Here is a 17,204-nt window from a genome sequence, read left to right as displayed (position 1 = left end):
CCTTTTCCTGCAATTTTCCATTGTTCCATTGAGGGAGAAAGGAAGGGGCACAAAGAACAAGGAAGAATGCAAATTAAATGTAGGTATAGAGGAACTCTATAGTTAAGCATTATCACATACACATTGCTCACAGAAAGTCTTAGTTTAATCCTTGGCATCAACTAAGAGTGCAAAAGGTTCTCTGTCTAAAACTTTGAAGTGTTGTTGCCAATCAATACTGACAGTAATGAGCCACATGGATCTGTTATCTAAATCCAGTTTGTTATTTTTCCATTTCTATTTGGGTTTCATTTAACTTAGTCATAAAATGGGATTTAATCCTAAAATCTTTCCTTGTCCTTCAGACACCATGAAAAATAAGATCTCTGCTCTCCCCACCTTGCCACAAGAGTTTGCCTTGCTATCTTTTTGCTCTCAATTTTGTTTCTCTTTTCTGTTGACATACATTCTCATTAGTCGTGCTCACCAAAACAAACTGCCTTGGTGCCAGGTGAGATTAATTTGGAGTCTGTGGCACCAAATAAAAGGGCAGATGGTAGCTGTGCATCCAGAGCCAGCAATCTGATCTTCCCTCCCAAACTGTGGGAGGTACTTGTGTTTTTTTCTCTGAGTTGCTTAACTCCAGAGATAATTAACAGTGACAGCTTGTTGGAAACTGGAAAGCAGCAAACAGTGCTGTGAGGTGGAAAGGCAAATGGCTCACACTCCCACATTTCTCCCAGATGCTTTGAAACTCTGCAACAGATTTGGTTTCCAGATTTGCCGTGGATGTCTTCTGTGGTGTCAATCATATGTAGTAACCTCATTCCAATGGGAGGGTTTGGACTGTGGCAAATTCATTCAACAAAGGGTGCTCCAGAGATAAATGAATTGGCATCCAATCCCACCAGACCCTGCTAGAATAGCCAATGGCAAGGGATTCATAACACATTGATCGGGCCATGTAAAATTCTATATGTAATCTGTATAGAAATAAATATTTCTAGAAGATCAACTTTGACTAACTGGTATCTTCTTTCATTACTTTGCAAATATAAGTAAAAGAAATCAAACTCTATGGAAAAGAGAAACAAAAAAAAAAAAACTTGATTGCCAATTCAGAAGTATTATTAATGTTAGAAGAGATCACTAGAGTATTTTTAAAAATATTTCTTTTTAACTACTCTTTGGTTAAACATACAAGTCTAAATTGCAAAATGAAAATTCTAACCCTTTGAAGAATCATACATTCACTGACTTTGGACAGAAAACAAAAATGCATGTATACACATTGCATACTTCTAAAAGTAAAACAAATATTTAGTAATTAAATTTACACATCACCATCTCATCAGTAAAGTGACTCTGTAAACTTGTGTTATGAATTCAGATGTACATTTAGGTCCAATTCCTCATTTACTGGCTCCTTTACCACTAGTTTTACATTGTTTAGGAGAAAACAAAGTAACCAGAGGCCTTTTTAAATGCAGGTACATATAAACCCTTCTTAATTATGTAACTACGGTGATTCATATTGTGCAAATTCTATTGGGAAGAAGTAAGTGTATATGTTTGTCATGCAAATGAATTATTTTATCCATATTCAGCATCTGTTTAGGAGCGAAAATTTAATGGTGGACTGTGACAATGTCTACATAGTGTCCGTGAAGGAATTAGATATGCATCTATCTTTAAATTCCATAGTTATAAATTTTAACAGTTCCATCCTATACCAATGATTGATTGGTCCTGATTATTTATGGAAGAAACAGAGGCAATTGCTTTATCTGCTTTCCATTTTTCCAATTTTCCTTTAATAGTCTTAGCTATGACCATGGAAAGCTATCATTCAGCTAACCCTAGGAAGCCTTATCCTAAATCATAGCAAACTGTAGAAATAACAGAGGATTGCACAAATGCACACAATCAAACACACTCTGGCGGTTCCACAAAAAAATGCCTCACATGTTAGATTGTAGCATACAAGGACTCCTACATGCTACAGTATATAGTGACACTATGTGCACAAAATTTTTAGTCTGGCAAATTTGTGTGCAAAAGCAGTTTTGTTTGCTAGATCAAAGCAAGTAGTATTGAAACCAAACCAGAATCATTAAGAGAAGACACTTGATGATTCAGGAAAGTCTCAGATATGCTGCAGAAAAGTCTCTACACTTTTTTGTGCAATCCAATATAGTGTGGCTCTGATGACTGGAACAACTTAGTTGCATCTGATTATTTTCCTGTTGCTTTTCTTCCCCTTTTCTTCAGCTTCAAAATCAAGAAACAGTGAAGACCATGTTGCGACGGACAGAGACTGAAATCAGTGTGCGGGTGACCGACACCATGCGCAAACAGGAAGATCCCTTACAACGGCAGCGCACTCTGGTTGAAGAGGAACGCCTCCGCTACCTCAACGAGGAAGAACTCATAACTCAGCAGCTTAAGTGAGGATCCTGTAAAAATGTTCATATTTATCTAGGCCAAAGCTAGATAAACACGAAGAACTTGTTTGTCATGGCCTATGGGGGCTGGGGGAAGTGTCTCTGTATACTTCTGGTGGAAATGACATTTCAAGGTTAAGTATTCTGTGAGTGATATAACTTAATACCATAATGCACAGTTAGATTTAAGATTTACACTGCTGAGACAAGTAAAGCATGGTTGGTTTGAAAATATATATCTTGCCCTTCAAGTATGCACCAGTCAGAATGGTAATCCGTTGTTTAATTTGGATGGAGAGACTGAGAAAGACTTTAGGGATTAAAAATATTTAATACCTTTTAAACCTAAACCGCTATAAGTATAAAGGTATAAAGGTGTGCATTATGGCAACATTCATAAGCAAAAGCTGTGATTGTGCAAGCAAAGCTCTGCCTACTTTTTACAAAAGTTGCAATGCACATAAAAGGGTCACGGCTTTGACTATGTAATTTTGGCCATCATCTTCATTCTCTTGAGTGTTCCATTTCAATTGGATGAGACATCAGAAAAAGTGAATTAAGCAGCCATTTTCTCTTATTTTTCTGTCTCTTCATCTTTTTCTTTCTCTCTCTCTCACACACACACACACATACACACATGTATACACTTTCCTTTCCCTTCTGCTCCTTCAACAGATTTCTGGAAAAGAATCAAATTACTTTTGTCAGATATCTGAACTACTTATTTCAAAAAGCTTTTGAAATTAGCTGAGGGCTGTCTCAAATTAGGTCAAAGACCTTGAGTGATTCAAGTCTGGTGAAAATAATTCTGGAGGATTCATTCTGCTTCCTGACTTAAGTTCCTCTTTGTACACATCTATTTTATCATCCATATGAAACTACTGAATTTCTCTGGTTGTGAGGTATATTATGACAATGATACAATTCCTATCTTCCTCATTCCCCTTTTATCTTAGATAAACAGTTACTATACTGCTGAGGAAGTTGCTAGCTTCTGGATCTAATCATGCTGATGACTTTTGGGAATTTCTCAGTGTGGTGTCTTTTTTTTATTCATCAAATACATTTAACGTGAAGACCATGTTATAATGATTCTACATTACTTCCAAATCTGGGTTTTTAACCTTTCAAGTTGTACCTTTTTTGTTTCTTTAATGAAACTGAATCTTATTTCAGGGGTGGGGGAGTCCCCAATTTTTAAAATTAAAATACTTTCTAGGCCTAACTGAAGATTTAGTCAATAGTTACATTTGTCTGCACATAATTCATTGCAGGTAAAAATGATTCTTTCTTATCAAACTGAGACTGATTCAGTCAATTTAAAAGCAGGTGAAGTTCTACGTTATTACAGTTCTATTTTGGTACCTTCCTGATTGCTTTCTACATCCCCAAATAACTCTGTCAAATGATTAAGATGTATAGTCTCTGGGGATTTTTAAAACTGGTTTATTACTTACTGGCTTGATTCCATGTTGTTTGTTGTTTATTTTAGTTTTTTTTAGCTTGTTCATACATATGGCCCAAAATAAATACAGATATATTTAAGCTAATTCATTCTAGTGGACTTGAATTTTTCATCATACTAATAAACACATTTACATATACATAAGAAGCCACTTGGATTGGTCCTACTTGTAACTTTCCGCAGGCAAGTGGCTATTTAAGAGTTTGTATGCAAGTTATACCACTAGCTTACCTCACGGAAAGAGAAAAGGTAGAAGATGAAGGCCAGTAGTCTGGAAATAATGAGAAATTAACTTTCTTACTACTGTTTTGTTTTCTATATCATTTGGAGAGAATGGCAACAGATGTCTTTTCCTTTCCTTTTCTCCCTGACCTCAGTGTATTGTCTTTGTATATCCACAGTGACTTGGAAAAATCGGTAGAGAAGATCCAGAAGGATTTGATGCATAATCACAGATTCATTTCCATACAAGAGCTGGAGGAGAAATCCCTGGTGCTCAAACAGTTGGGAGATACCTTGACAGAACTGAAGGGTGAGATGGGGCTGGGTTTGAGATCAGATAAATATAACAAAATTGGAAGACATCTATTCCATAGATGAGAAATCGTATGTGGTAACATTTGGTATCATATTTACCAAGTTCAACTATCTTATAGAACTATCATACAAACATCAGGAAAGGTCTAGCCCTCATATTCATTTTTGAAATTAAACTGAAAAATTTATAGGTAGGATATATTAAGATTATGCTATGATTTGGAATTAAAGGCAAAAATATGTTTTGGAGCATATATAAGTAGCATTTGTTTGCAGTTTCATAAATCAAGCACATCAAGCACAAGTATGCATGACAATTGCAGATGATGGCTCCACGATCCCAGGAAAACACATGGCTGCTTTTGTCTACTGATGGATGAATGTCCCTTTCTTGTTTACTCTTAGATTCATTCCAGTGTTTCTAATAATTAGTTCATATAATGTTCCATATTCAACAGTTGCTTGACTTGACTTTATTTTCCATATCATGCATATTTTCACAGCTCTTTACCCTTAATATTTATTAATGACACCTTCATATTAAAATAATGTCTAAGTTCTTTAAAAAGTAACAAACACATCAGCCCACATATTTCAAGTAGCCTTTTTTTAGAAACAAGGAAATTATATATTCTGTATGTAGTCTAGATTTTTCTTGAGTGCAAATTTATGAGAGATCTTTTACACTAATCGTTCTGACACTTGCAATATTTGTTACATAGATAATCTGGAAGCTATGGGTTTTCCAGGACATTAGTCATGACACTTATATTTTGAAGCTGGCTTAGACTAAAGACCTGCTAAATCCAATAATCCAACTGTGATCAAGCAAATATCCAAAGAATTTACTAGTAGATCTCATATACAATTTCTACAATTTGTGGTTAGTTCGAGCAATCAGAGATGTCCTGACATTAAAAATGAGGCAACATTTTAAGTTACTACGTGAGCATTGCATTAGATGGAAGTTTCTGGAAATTAATGCCTCATAAGAGATTCCCTTTTTCAGATGGTGAGTCAGTCTTCCTTCATTGCTTTTGAGGACTCTTCTGCTCATTCTCTTAAGTGGCCCCAGACCCTGGATTCTGCTCCAAAGTCCTGCATTCAGCCTTGCCAATAATTGTTGGTATATTTACAGTAGTTGTCAATATTCAGTTGTAAATGTTTACAATTATCTTGTCCCAAAATATCATTTTAGATGTTTTGAACAAAATAAGGAGAAAGAAAGAATGTGAGAAATTTAATCATATTTTTATATTTGGTTGGAAATCAAAGAGAGAAAAAGATAAGGATCATTCATTTTGCTTTTTAGCTTTGCATGATCAGTATATCAAAAGAAATATAATAAGTTACCTGCTAGAATATATTATGCATATCCTAAGTTACTTCAATAATATCCTAAATGATTTCAAAAACCCCTGTTTGCTGAACATTCTTATCATATTTCGTGCTTGTATTTTTTATATATCAATATTGATCCCTACCTTAAGAAGCATCAAGAGGCAAAAAGTAGATTGAATTTGTTATCTTTACAAGACTCAAGATAGGCGGAAAAGTAGACACAGTACCCAGGCAAAGGGCTGGACCTTTCCCTTATCTCCTTCCAGGACCTACATAATAGTATTGCATAAAGAAACAGTCTTTCTTTCAAAACCCGCCTTTCAGCATGATGGTCTTCCACGTAGAACTCTCATCAGCTTTATTTTATGCTCTCCAATTACTATTGGAGAAGTACTGTGCTTGCAATCCTATACATACATCACAAGGAGTAAGACCCATTTTTCTTTTTTATTGCATTTGTACTGGTTTGATTGCTGTGTGGATGTGTAGTATGGGTTTACAAGCTTTTCTCTATGCACCTGCTACCTGGAGACAATGCTTCTGTACTTCAAGCAATTGGATATCAGTTTTTAGTGCTGCTTAAAAAAAAAAAATAGAGCCAACCCAATAATCCAGAGGGTAATATACTTTATTCTTTTCTGGTAAATGCCCAAAACATCAATACAATAGGATCAAGAGAGAGATTACAGAAAATCTTAAAGTTTTCCAAGAAATGTAAACAGCAACTATGCCTTTGATAAATTATCCAAATGTCAGTCTCATTTCCACCATTTCTAAATACTTCCCTCTCCCCTTTCACATTTTGAGTTGTAAATGTCAAAAAGCAGCTTGACAGCATTTTGTTTTCTAACATTTCTCACTGGGCCTTTTATTGTCAGTTTTGCCAAGTTTTTGACATTTACGTGGATAAATCAAAATAAAGGAAGGTGGTGCAGATATATTTCATGATGCACCAAAGAGTTCGTCTTGATAAGATATATCCCCAAGTATAGCCTTAGTAGTTTCTGGACCACTTTTTTCTTTATGCTGTGCTAGATTGGTGTATTTAGTATGGTTGTCAGCAATCCATATTGCTGATACCCTAAGTGTCTTTCTCCTTCCTTACATATCTTCCGTACCTATATCGTACCTGATTATTCTGTAAAACAAAAATACATGGTATTTATCCATCAACAGAACAGTTGTGACTTTGCAATCCTTTTTCATGCCCCTCATTCTGCAAAACACACTAGTGGTTATTTGGCTAAAACTGACTATTCGCAAGAGATGAAAGATGCTGGGATGGGTGTTTAGACAGTGTTTAGAAAGTCGCTGCTGTTTCATCTTTGCCAAGCAAAAACCAGGAAAAGCCCCATTTCTCACTCATCCTAAGCCTTACCAGTCTGCCCTCCTGCTTCCCTACTTGGCTCCATGCCCCCTATTGCCTTCAGATAAAAACCTTCTTTCAGCCTACTCTGACTCCCATGCTTCTCCTTTCCTTCTCTGTTCATTCCTGCCATTGCAGCTAATTTTCCCAGCCTGCAGAGCAAAATGCGTGTAGTTCTCCGTGTAGAGGTAGAGGCTGTGAAGTTCCTCAAAGAAGAGCCACATCGCCTGGATGGCTTATTCAAGCGGTGCAAGGCAGTGACTGACACCCTGACAGAAGTCCGCAAGTGAGTGAGCCCTTCCTGAATGAGAAAAAAAAAAACCCTTGGGATCTGATAGGCTGGAGTATTAGCATTCCTGATAGATACTCTTAGCTATCTTGTAAATGTACTAGCATAGAATTTAAGTGTTGTTTTTCTGTCCCTTGTACATTGACTGGGACCAGATATATTTATTTTGCAAATGGAAATATACTGGGTGTCTGTGGCCATTCTCTGGGCTGTATAATTGGAAGACTTATTTTAAGATTTGCATTTAGACCCCAGGCCCTCTTATCACTGGCTGGGGTTCTACTACCATCATCATCCCTATTACAATCCACCCATGATTGCTTCTTCCTGATGGTCACAGCTTCTCTTGTTCTCACTGATTTCAGAAACCAGTCATCATTCTGTTAATGCTGCTATTCATGCATACATGCACACAGATTCAAAAATAGCCCCTCCAGGCAGACAAACTACAATACATGGGAAGAACTATTTTTGTATATTGCTGTACCTACAAGCTTCTTTCTGAAACCCCTAACCTGCTTTTAACTCTTCTTGCCATTTTCCTGGTAGGCAAGTAGATGAAGGTGTCTGGGATTCCTCCAATAACCTTCTCAGCCAATCTCCAAAGAAGGTAGAGCTGGAAAGTGACTTCAGCAGAAGCCTGGATTTTGAGCTTCCCACCAGCCCTCCGACAAACCTCCATGACCTAACTTCCTCCACTGACAGCCTAGGCACAATCAGTTTTGGACAAAGCCAAGGGCAGAGCCACACATCCAAAAGTAGCAATCCATCCCGGGGTTCAGAGATGATTACTGCCAAGCCCCAAACAGGCTCTGAGACTCCCAGCAAAAAAAGTATGGACAGATCAGTGTCTGTGGAGGTGAGTGCAATTTATATACTTTGAGCACAAAAAAAGAAGAATGTTCCTGAATTTGCATTGTTGTTGAATTTGTGTTGTCCTTTGACAACTGATAGTCCTTGGACTGATTCAGGGTCTGATCTGGATTTCCAAAACCAGCCCAAAATATTTGGAAGTATAAAGGAAGCAATAATAAAAACTGTAATTGGAATCATGGAAAGCACCAGTTGAGAAAAGCTATTCCAGCAGCAAATGGTTTACAATCACTGGCGAGATTTCCACATTCTTCCACCTTCTCTTTCTTCCATGTAGATTTTTACCATAGAGTCAGACAAATATAGCTTCCATTTATAATCCTCTATTTTTCATTCCTCCTACCATCTAAAACTACAATATTAAGAAACAGAAAAATTATACATTAAATTCTCAAAATTGGGAGATACAATATATAAGGTTATGCATTTTATATGTATGTACTATATATTGTATGTGTACGTATATACATAGAAGAATTGTGTCTGAAGCCTGATGGACTTCATGACTCAGTTTAAAAAAATCTATTTTTCCCATCATTCCTAGCGGTTGAATCAAGCAGCACTTTTTGCAGACAACTTACCGTCCCCACCAGCTTCACAGGAATTGTAAAAAAATTTTTTTTTTCAGAATTAACTTCATATACAATAAACAATAATGCAGGAATACATCAGTATGTAGACTTCACAATACTCAGCTCTATTTCAATCTGTTCTGTTCTCATCATGGATTGAAATGTGCCTGTTCATAATTGGCCCATATGGAAAACAATGACAGGACTTCCTATATAAACATATATAGTAAAATACACATTTTTGTACCAACTCAATGATTTTCCCCGGCTCCTTAAACAACCATTTTGAGCAGGATGGTTTGGAATGTATTAGCAGAGAGACGAGAGAGTCTTAACTATTTCTGTTCTTAGTACCCAAGATAATGTTTCATTCCAATCAAACTGACAGTTTTCCTCTCACAAATTCAGGACTGCAAACACTCTCTTATATTGTTCCCTGGCAAGAAAGGTGTGCAAAATATCCAATCCGGCCAATCGCTATTTAAAATTTTTACTGTCACAAGCACAGTATGATGTAAGATGGGCTGAGATACAAAGCAATCATATCAGTAGATAGATTGACCTTGTTAACTGCTGAATAGTAAGGATGGAAAGTAGAATTTTTCTTTTCTCATTCACTTCGTTTAAAAAAAACAGGGTTCTTTATTCATTGTCCTATTTTCTCAACCACAAAGAGACTTGGCACTTCTTGGGAATCCAGAATTTGTCAATAGAATGGGCCACATAATATTTATTTATTTATTTATTTTTATTTGTTTAAATTTCTATACCGCCCTTCTCCAAATAGGACTCAGGGCGGTGCACAGCCTAAGTAAAAACAAAGCATACAAAATTTAAAAAACAGTATTAAAATAATTAAATATTCTGGCCGTAAATTAAAACAACCCAATTTAAAATCAATTTAAAATTTAGCTCAAGCCAGCCCAGCTAGTTGAAATAAATAGGTTTTCAGGGCCCGACGAAAAATCCGGAGGTCTGTTATTATACGTAACTCTGGGGGAAGGTTATTCCAGAGGGTGGGCGCTGTCACAGAAAAGGCTCTCCCCCTGGGGGTCGCCAGCCGACATTATCTGGCGGACGGCACCCTGAGGAGGCCCACTCTGTGCAAGCGTACTGGCCGGTGGGAGGCTATTGGTGGCAGAAGGCGGTCTCGTAAGTACCCCGGCCCTAAGCCATGGAGCGCTTTAAAGGTGGTCACCAACACCTTGAAGCGCACCCGGAAGACCACCGGGAGCCAGTGCAGCTCGCGCAGGAGAGGTGTCACATGGGAGCGCCTCGTCGCCCCCATAATCCCCCGTGCGGCCGCGTTCTGGACCAGCTGGAGCCTCCGGGTGCACCCCAGGGGGAGCCCCATGTAGAGAGCGTTGCAGTAGTCCAGGCGGGAAGTGACTAGTGCCTGAGTGACTGTGCGTAGAGAGTCCCGATCTAGAAAGGGGCGCAACTGGCGTATCAGGCGAACCTGATAAAAAGCCCCCCTGGCCACGGCCGTCAGATGGTCTTCTAGAGACAGCCGTGCGTCCAGGAGGACGCCCAAGTTGCGAGCCCTCTCCATGGGAGCGAGTGATTCGCCCCCAATAGCCAGCGATGGCGTCAGCTGGCTATATCGGGACGCTGGAAGCCACAGCCACTCGGTCTTGGAGGGGTTGAGTCGGAGCCTGTTTCTCCCCATCCAGGCCCGCACGGCCTCCAGGCACTGGGACATCACTTCAAGATCCCAACTGAACAGTATTGTAGAAAAGCCACATTGTAGTTAATACAAATCTATTTTACAGGCTGCAGAACGAGACTGGGAGGAAAAACGTGCAGCCTTGACCCAATACAGTGCTAAAGATATTAACCGGCTTCTGGAAGAGACCCAAGCTGAGCTGATGAAAGCCATCCCTGATTTGGAGTTTGCGGCCAAGCACAAGCAGTCTTCCAGCTGTGGTGGCAGTGGAAGTGTTGCCTCCACCCCAGAGCACAAGCCTACCAAACCCCAGCATGCACAAAAGACCACAACCAAAATGGACCCCAATGGTCGCCGGGGATCAGGTAAGAAAGACACAAAATTGGGAACAGCTTGTAAGGAGAGGACAAACAGGATTGCGACACATTGAGGAGAGGGTTTGACCGGTTGCTTCCTGAACTGACATCATAATGAAAATCACTCCAGTGGAAGCATACTTTCTAGAGGAGAGAAATAGCTCCCTGACCTCATGCTCCATCTTGTTTTATCCATATACTTAACACTGACAAATAATGTTTTATTTAAAATGGAAACCGAGTCACAACTGAAACAGACAGAGAGACAGACGGTGGAAAATTACAAGAAACACATATGCCTTTTGGCTAATTCTTGACAGTATTTTAGGGACTATATGGATGATTTGGTGTAGGGGCAACTGTAGAAAATTTAATTAAGGTTTATGCAGTAACCATACATTTATAAACATAGGTCAGCATGTTTGAAGGCCTATCTTATAATACCTATAGAAAAACTTGGATAGTCCTTTGAGAAACAGTTTATCTTCAACCAGTATTTTGTTTATCAGCAACAGGAAAACATGTTGCAGATTTAATTGTGAGGAAAGTGTAACCTCAGGTGATTTGTCTCATTTTCTAATATTATTGTTATAACACTGGTAGCCTCATGTAATTCATCAGAAAAGGAATCCATATAGTTGGTTTAATTAATTGGGATTTGGGGAAATGATTTATTTTAATTTTTTGCAGGGAGGGATTGAATATTCCTATTCCCCTTAAAACCTAAGGGGAAGCTAGGGGAAAACTTAAGCGGAAGGGGAAAGAGAATATATCCTTTTTTTCATTTTTTTTAAATGATCCAAAGTGCCACTTTCAACGTTTCTTTCCTTAGTTTTAAGTTGTTCCTTTAAAAAATGGTCTAACTATTACCCATGGTATGTACTCTGCATAATTCATGCTAATAATATTATCATTGTAGATGAGCTGACGGTGCCCAGATATCGTACAGAGAAGCCCTCCAAATCTCCCCCTCCTCCCCCACCCCGGCGAAGCTTCCCATCTTCTCATGGGCTTACAACCACCCGCACAGGAGAGGTGATCATCACCAGCAAAAAAGAATCCAGTTTCATGAAGGTACACAGACCATTTTCCCAATGAAGAAATATAGACCAGTAAAACCAAAGAGGATCCATTGGTTTAGCTTTGCTCGTGTCTTTCCATTTACACTTTTTCCTTTTTTGCTTTTATGATATCAGAAAGCTGAATCAGAAGAGCTGGAAACCCAAAAGCCTCAAGTGAAACTGAGAAGAACTGTATCTGAAGTTGCCAGGCCTGCTTCAACACCCCCCATCATTGCTTCTGCCATCAAAGATGATGATGAGGAAGATAGGATCATTGCTGAACTTGAGGTAGGATGGGAAAAGGGCATTAGACTAAAAGTAAGGTCTGAGGGTCTAGAGTTTTGCAAAGAAACAATTTTAACATTCAACAAATTCAGAGAAAAATCTCACCAGACTGGAAATTTGCAATTGGATTCATTATGCTGATAACTTTATGACTTAATCTCAGCAAATATATATGCTTCACCTATAGTCTTGATTGCTAGAGATTGTACTCCTCTGCTGTTGTATCTTTGATCAGGTACACAACTCCCAACTCTTCATACTTTGGAACAAGTTCAAAGCATTCTCTATTGAGTAATTATCTGGTTATTATTTTATTATTTATTTAAGTTGCTATTGTAGCAATCTTTCATAAGTGTTTATTGAATCTGCCTATATTTGTGTCACTAGGCAATAAGAACTGGACAATAAGAGTCAGGTCACTACATGTGGCATGCTAGTATGTGGTCTGGTTTGTACATTATATTAACGCAAATTCTCTGTAACTGCAGTTTATGGATTTGGAATGCAGATGAAGAAGAGGAAGGAGAATTTATCTTTTTTCCATGTGCATTTTATTTTAATGCTCCAAATTGCCCCCTCCAGTATTTCTCTCCTGCAGTTTCAAATATTTGTTTACTCTTACAACTGCATTTTTCAGGTTATTATCAGATATCAACTAAGTTTTATTAATACATTTATTAATATAGATAGATTTATGAGCACTCACAGACACTCATGAACACATTGCTTGTGCTGGTCTAAAACTGTAATAAACTGATTGACTGATACATTTCAACATTGACACAGGTTGTGAAACATTACATAAATCTGTTACGATATCATTATACAATAAGACAGACTTTCTCAGCCTGGTGCCTTAAAGCAGCAGTCCCTAACCTCTCCAACTTGGCGGCCCGACCCCGCACAGGTGTGGGTGTGTGACTGGCAGGCGCACACATGCACATACACACGTGAGTGAGCCCTCTTCACACGCATGCATTTGCCGCCCACTTATGCGAATGGACCTTCATGTGCATGCGCTTGCCTATCTCTCCCATGGTCCAAGTTAGAACAGGCTGCAGCTTGGTAGTGAGCCACAGCCCGGGCATTAGGGACCCCTGCCTTATGGTATGTTGCTCTTTAACTCCCCCATGGCCATTGACTGTATAGAATTAGTGAAAAAGAGACTGGATTTCCAATACATATGAAGGACATCAGGTTAGGAAAGGCTTCAGTAAAGAATCCATACTGATCAAGCAATGAATATCTTGCTGATTTTTCCATTGTCTACCTAAAGCCAGTTTGTATACTAATACTGTATAGTTTACTAGACAATTACTGATATTTTCAATAATATCTCTGCTGTTGAAAACTCAGTTTTATATAAGTCCTCTGAACTAGTTTGAGAATGTCACCTAACAAGCATTGTGTTTATTTTTGTATATTTTCATATACAAACATTTATAAAAGATTTTATCGAACTCAGATTTATTTATATACTACAGTATTACACCAAGCTAACAAAATTGCACATATGCAGCTATCATATAGTTATTTTAAGGTGAATTATAAAAGTGATGGGAATGTCTGGAAAACATACCATATACAAAAGAATTTTTAAAAAATTATTAAATTATTGAAAGTACTTTTCCTTCCTTTATTGTCTAAAAAATTAATCCAGATATTGATAAGCTTCACATATCAGAAATCCATCACTGCAGAGAGATAGATAGATAGATAGATAGATAGATAGATAGATAGATAGATAGATAGAGATAGATAGATAGATAGATAGATAGATAGATAGATATAGATATAGATATAGATATAGATATAGATATAGATGATATAGATATAGATAAAATGTAATAGTTTTTTTAAGTTGAAACTCAATAGTTTACTGAATTTGCAGAAGAGATATTTGGAATAATATCAATAGTTCTATTTTAGAAGCACAAAGCTTATTGGGACCATATTTATCAAATCCATTGACCTAAAATTCAGTGGATGTGTATGATAGGTTAGTGGTTGTTTAACTTCCTTTTCTAGGGATTTAACTAACCATTACTTCTTTTTTATAAAAATATATACAAAAATACAAATTTATACAAATACTTTTCCAGGGTCCACTACAGCTATATAACCTAATCCCAATAAAATAAATTCCACAGTATCTACTGTGTCATCTGCTTACCACCTAGTAGTGATGCATTCAGGGAAGGGACCACTTAACAAATGTATGTAAGTTATTGTCAGATAATGCTGTTCACCTCATTTAAAAACTATGTATCAGTCATAGTTTTTACTTTAGCAAAGAATGAGATATCAGGAAATAATCTACCTGCCACCTTCACCCCCATCCCTACCTGCAAAAAAGGCAAAACCACTTTCTGTACCAAGAAGGAAGAATAATGTAATTATGTTGGGAAAAAGTTTTGAAAAATCAAATATTTATTCGTTTGTGTTGACAAAAATAGTCCTGCAAGTTACAAATCCAGTAGTGAAATCTGGGGAGAGGGATAGTACATTTTACAAAGGAGATTAATTTTAAGAATTATAAAACCCAAGATTTATCAGATCCAATATTTTTTTCAGGTACTCCAGTTATTATATGATTGATTGACTTGAAATTCAACACTGAAAATGGAGATAATGTAGAGTAGTTTAATACAGATCAGCTTGAATTGAATCTGGATCTAAAAACAGTATGCAAAGAAATCGTTCAATTTTGCGGGCAACCGAATAATAGAAAGTATTTTACTTAGATGATTCTGAATATTAGTTTTTAAAATATTAGCTAATTTGCAGATCAGTAAGAGGTACAGACCTGAAAACGAGGCCATTCTAACATTTCGTGTTTGGGGGTAAGAACACATGCAGACCTGTGTCTAATCTATTAGCTACATATGACCATTAACCCTATCTGTACTTTTGGCAGTATATATCACTATGATACATTATTTACATGGTTCTTTTACAGAATAATGACAAATTTCAGGCTTCCATGGCATAAGATTTGACAATAAAAAATAAGGAGAAAGATGAAAGCAAAGATAAATCAGGGAAATTTACCTTCAGTTCAGTTCTGTGAATAAGTGAAATTTAAGCAAAACCAAAAATAAGAGATTATGTCAAATCTTAGAGGATTTTTTTAAAGTGTTAGAAATATTCATTGTAGATAGATTTTGGCTGGGCCATGGTAAAGATGAATGAGCGAAATATTTCTATGTAGAAAAATAGTGTATTTTCTGAATATAGGATCAGAGAAAGGAATACATTTATCTCTGTTTCTTGTCTGAGAGTTTTCTAGAAGCATCTGGCTTAATATTAGATAGGCTACTTGTAGCAATACTTGTTGAAATTAATATTATTGTAACAACAACAACAGGCACCTGCTACATAATACCCCTGGACTTAACAGTTGTTGATAAGGAAGACAAAAAAGTCTGGATGTGGCAGTGCCTGGAGACAGCAGAATAGAAGAGAAAAAACTGGAGACGATAACAAAATTTGCCATATTTGCTTCTTATTACTGTGTTTCCCCGAAAATAAGACCCTATTTTATAAAGATTACAAATAGAAATAATTATGGCAAAGGCAAGCAAGGGTAGTATCAATAGTAATAGACATCTTGGGTGCAATCCCAAAACAACTGAGCACCACTTGAACACCATAGGCATTGACAAATTTGCCATCAGTCAATTGCAGAAGGCGTCTATACTTGAAACTGCTTCCATCCTGCGATGATAACTGTAACATCATCAAACATCCAGATTTGCCTATCCCAGGTCCTTGGTAAGGACTTGATAAGTAGACAAAAATGCCAAACCCAGTCTGAACATCTGGCTGACCGTGCCATGAAAATTAACAAGAACAATAATAATAATTTGTTCAGTTGACTGAGTTTCATGTTTAATGAATAAAAGAAATAATAATAATAATAATAATAATAATAATAATAATAATAATAATAATAATAATAATTTTAAAAAATCATGGAAGGCTTACTGACTACTGGAAAGATCAAACTGGCCTACAAGAAAGACCAAATGAAGAACAGAATGGAGGCATGGAAGACTACATGGCCAGTACATTTTTAAAAAATAGCAGGGAAAGCAGATTAGAAGATAATAACATTATTATATTGCAGATCCATTAATATTAATGGCTTTTGAAAGAGTTTTACAATTTTTTTTTTTTTTTTTTTTTTTTTAATTTGATTTATATGCCGCCCTTCTCCGAAGACTCAGGGCGGCTTACAATGTGCTCAGCAATAGCCTTCATCCTTTTGTATATTTATACAAAGTCAGCTTATTGCCCCCACAAACTGGGTCCTCATTTCACCTACCTTAGAAAGGATGGAAGGCTGAGTCAACCTTGAGCCTTGGCGAGATTCGAACCCTGCAGTAATTGCAGGCAGCTGGTCTTAAGCAGCTTAATAACAGGGTGCCTTAAACCCTTAAAGAACATTTTTATTGGCTATAAATAAGAAATATAGAATTGCCAAAAGTATAGATTTGTTGGGAGCTAAAAGTGGCCTGAAATAAACTTTTTGCCATGTCTACTCAAACATTATTTTAAAATCAATATTTAAAGGATGGGCTAAAACCACTGTAAGAATTTGAGCCTTACTCTAAGAGGATTTCAGCTATAGATTAGAGAAACAAGTTGTTATTCACCAATTTCCATAACATAAAAAAGATATGTGCTGTTTTTTATTGTTGTATTTCCTTTCTAAAGGTCATGCATAAATGTGCTTTAAATTCAGGCAGAAGTCCTCATAACTTCATTATATATCATGTAAACTCTGATTATAGATATATTTTAAACAGCTACATTGAAATAGATAAAATAGGCAATGTAACTATGCCTTATGGCTGAATTATTGGTTATCAGGTTTGGAGTTCTTCTCTTCTTCAAAGCTCCATTTTAGGTTTAATTATTAAGTGTTCTTCCTTGAACCAGAATTAGGAATCCACAATTATTTTGAT

General features: G+C 37.0%; 1 protein-coding gene across 18 annotated transcripts in view; it reads left to right on the top strand.

The window, feature by feature from the left end:
- Positions 1-17,204, top strand: part of SRCIN1 (SRC kinase signaling inhibitor 1) — a 305,422-nt gene that overhangs the window by 255,547 nt on the left and 32,671 nt on the right. For all 18 annotated transcript variants that reach the window (XR_015733803.1, XM_087892093.1, XM_087892091.1 and 15 more), the window contains 7 exons: positions 2,251-2,426; positions 4,290-4,420; positions 7,271-7,418; positions 7,971-8,280; positions 10,639-10,897; positions 11,808-11,962; positions 12,085-12,237. Coding sequence is in view for 17 of the 18 variants with exons in the window: in XM_087892093.1 (XP_087748219.1) it covers positions 2,251-2,426; positions 4,290-4,420; positions 7,271-7,418; positions 7,971-8,280; positions 10,639-10,897; positions 11,808-11,962; positions 12,085-12,237 (1,332 nt within the window). In the remaining variant the exon portion in view is untranslated. The remainder of the gene's footprint in view (positions 1-2,250; positions 2,427-4,289; positions 4,421-7,270; positions 7,419-7,970; positions 8,281-10,638; positions 10,898-11,807; positions 11,963-12,084; positions 12,238-17,204) is intronic.

This window comes from Pantherophis guttatus, chromosome 4, assembly GCF_059756535.1.
Source record: "Pantherophis guttatus breed Tessera chromosome 4, ASM5975653v1, whole genome shotgun sequence".
Lineage (NCBI taxonomy): Eukaryota > Metazoa > Chordata > Lepidosauria > Squamata > Colubridae > Pantherophis > Pantherophis guttatus.
Note: the sequence above shows the minus strand (reverse complement) of the source record. Positions and strands in the feature narration are given on the sequence as shown.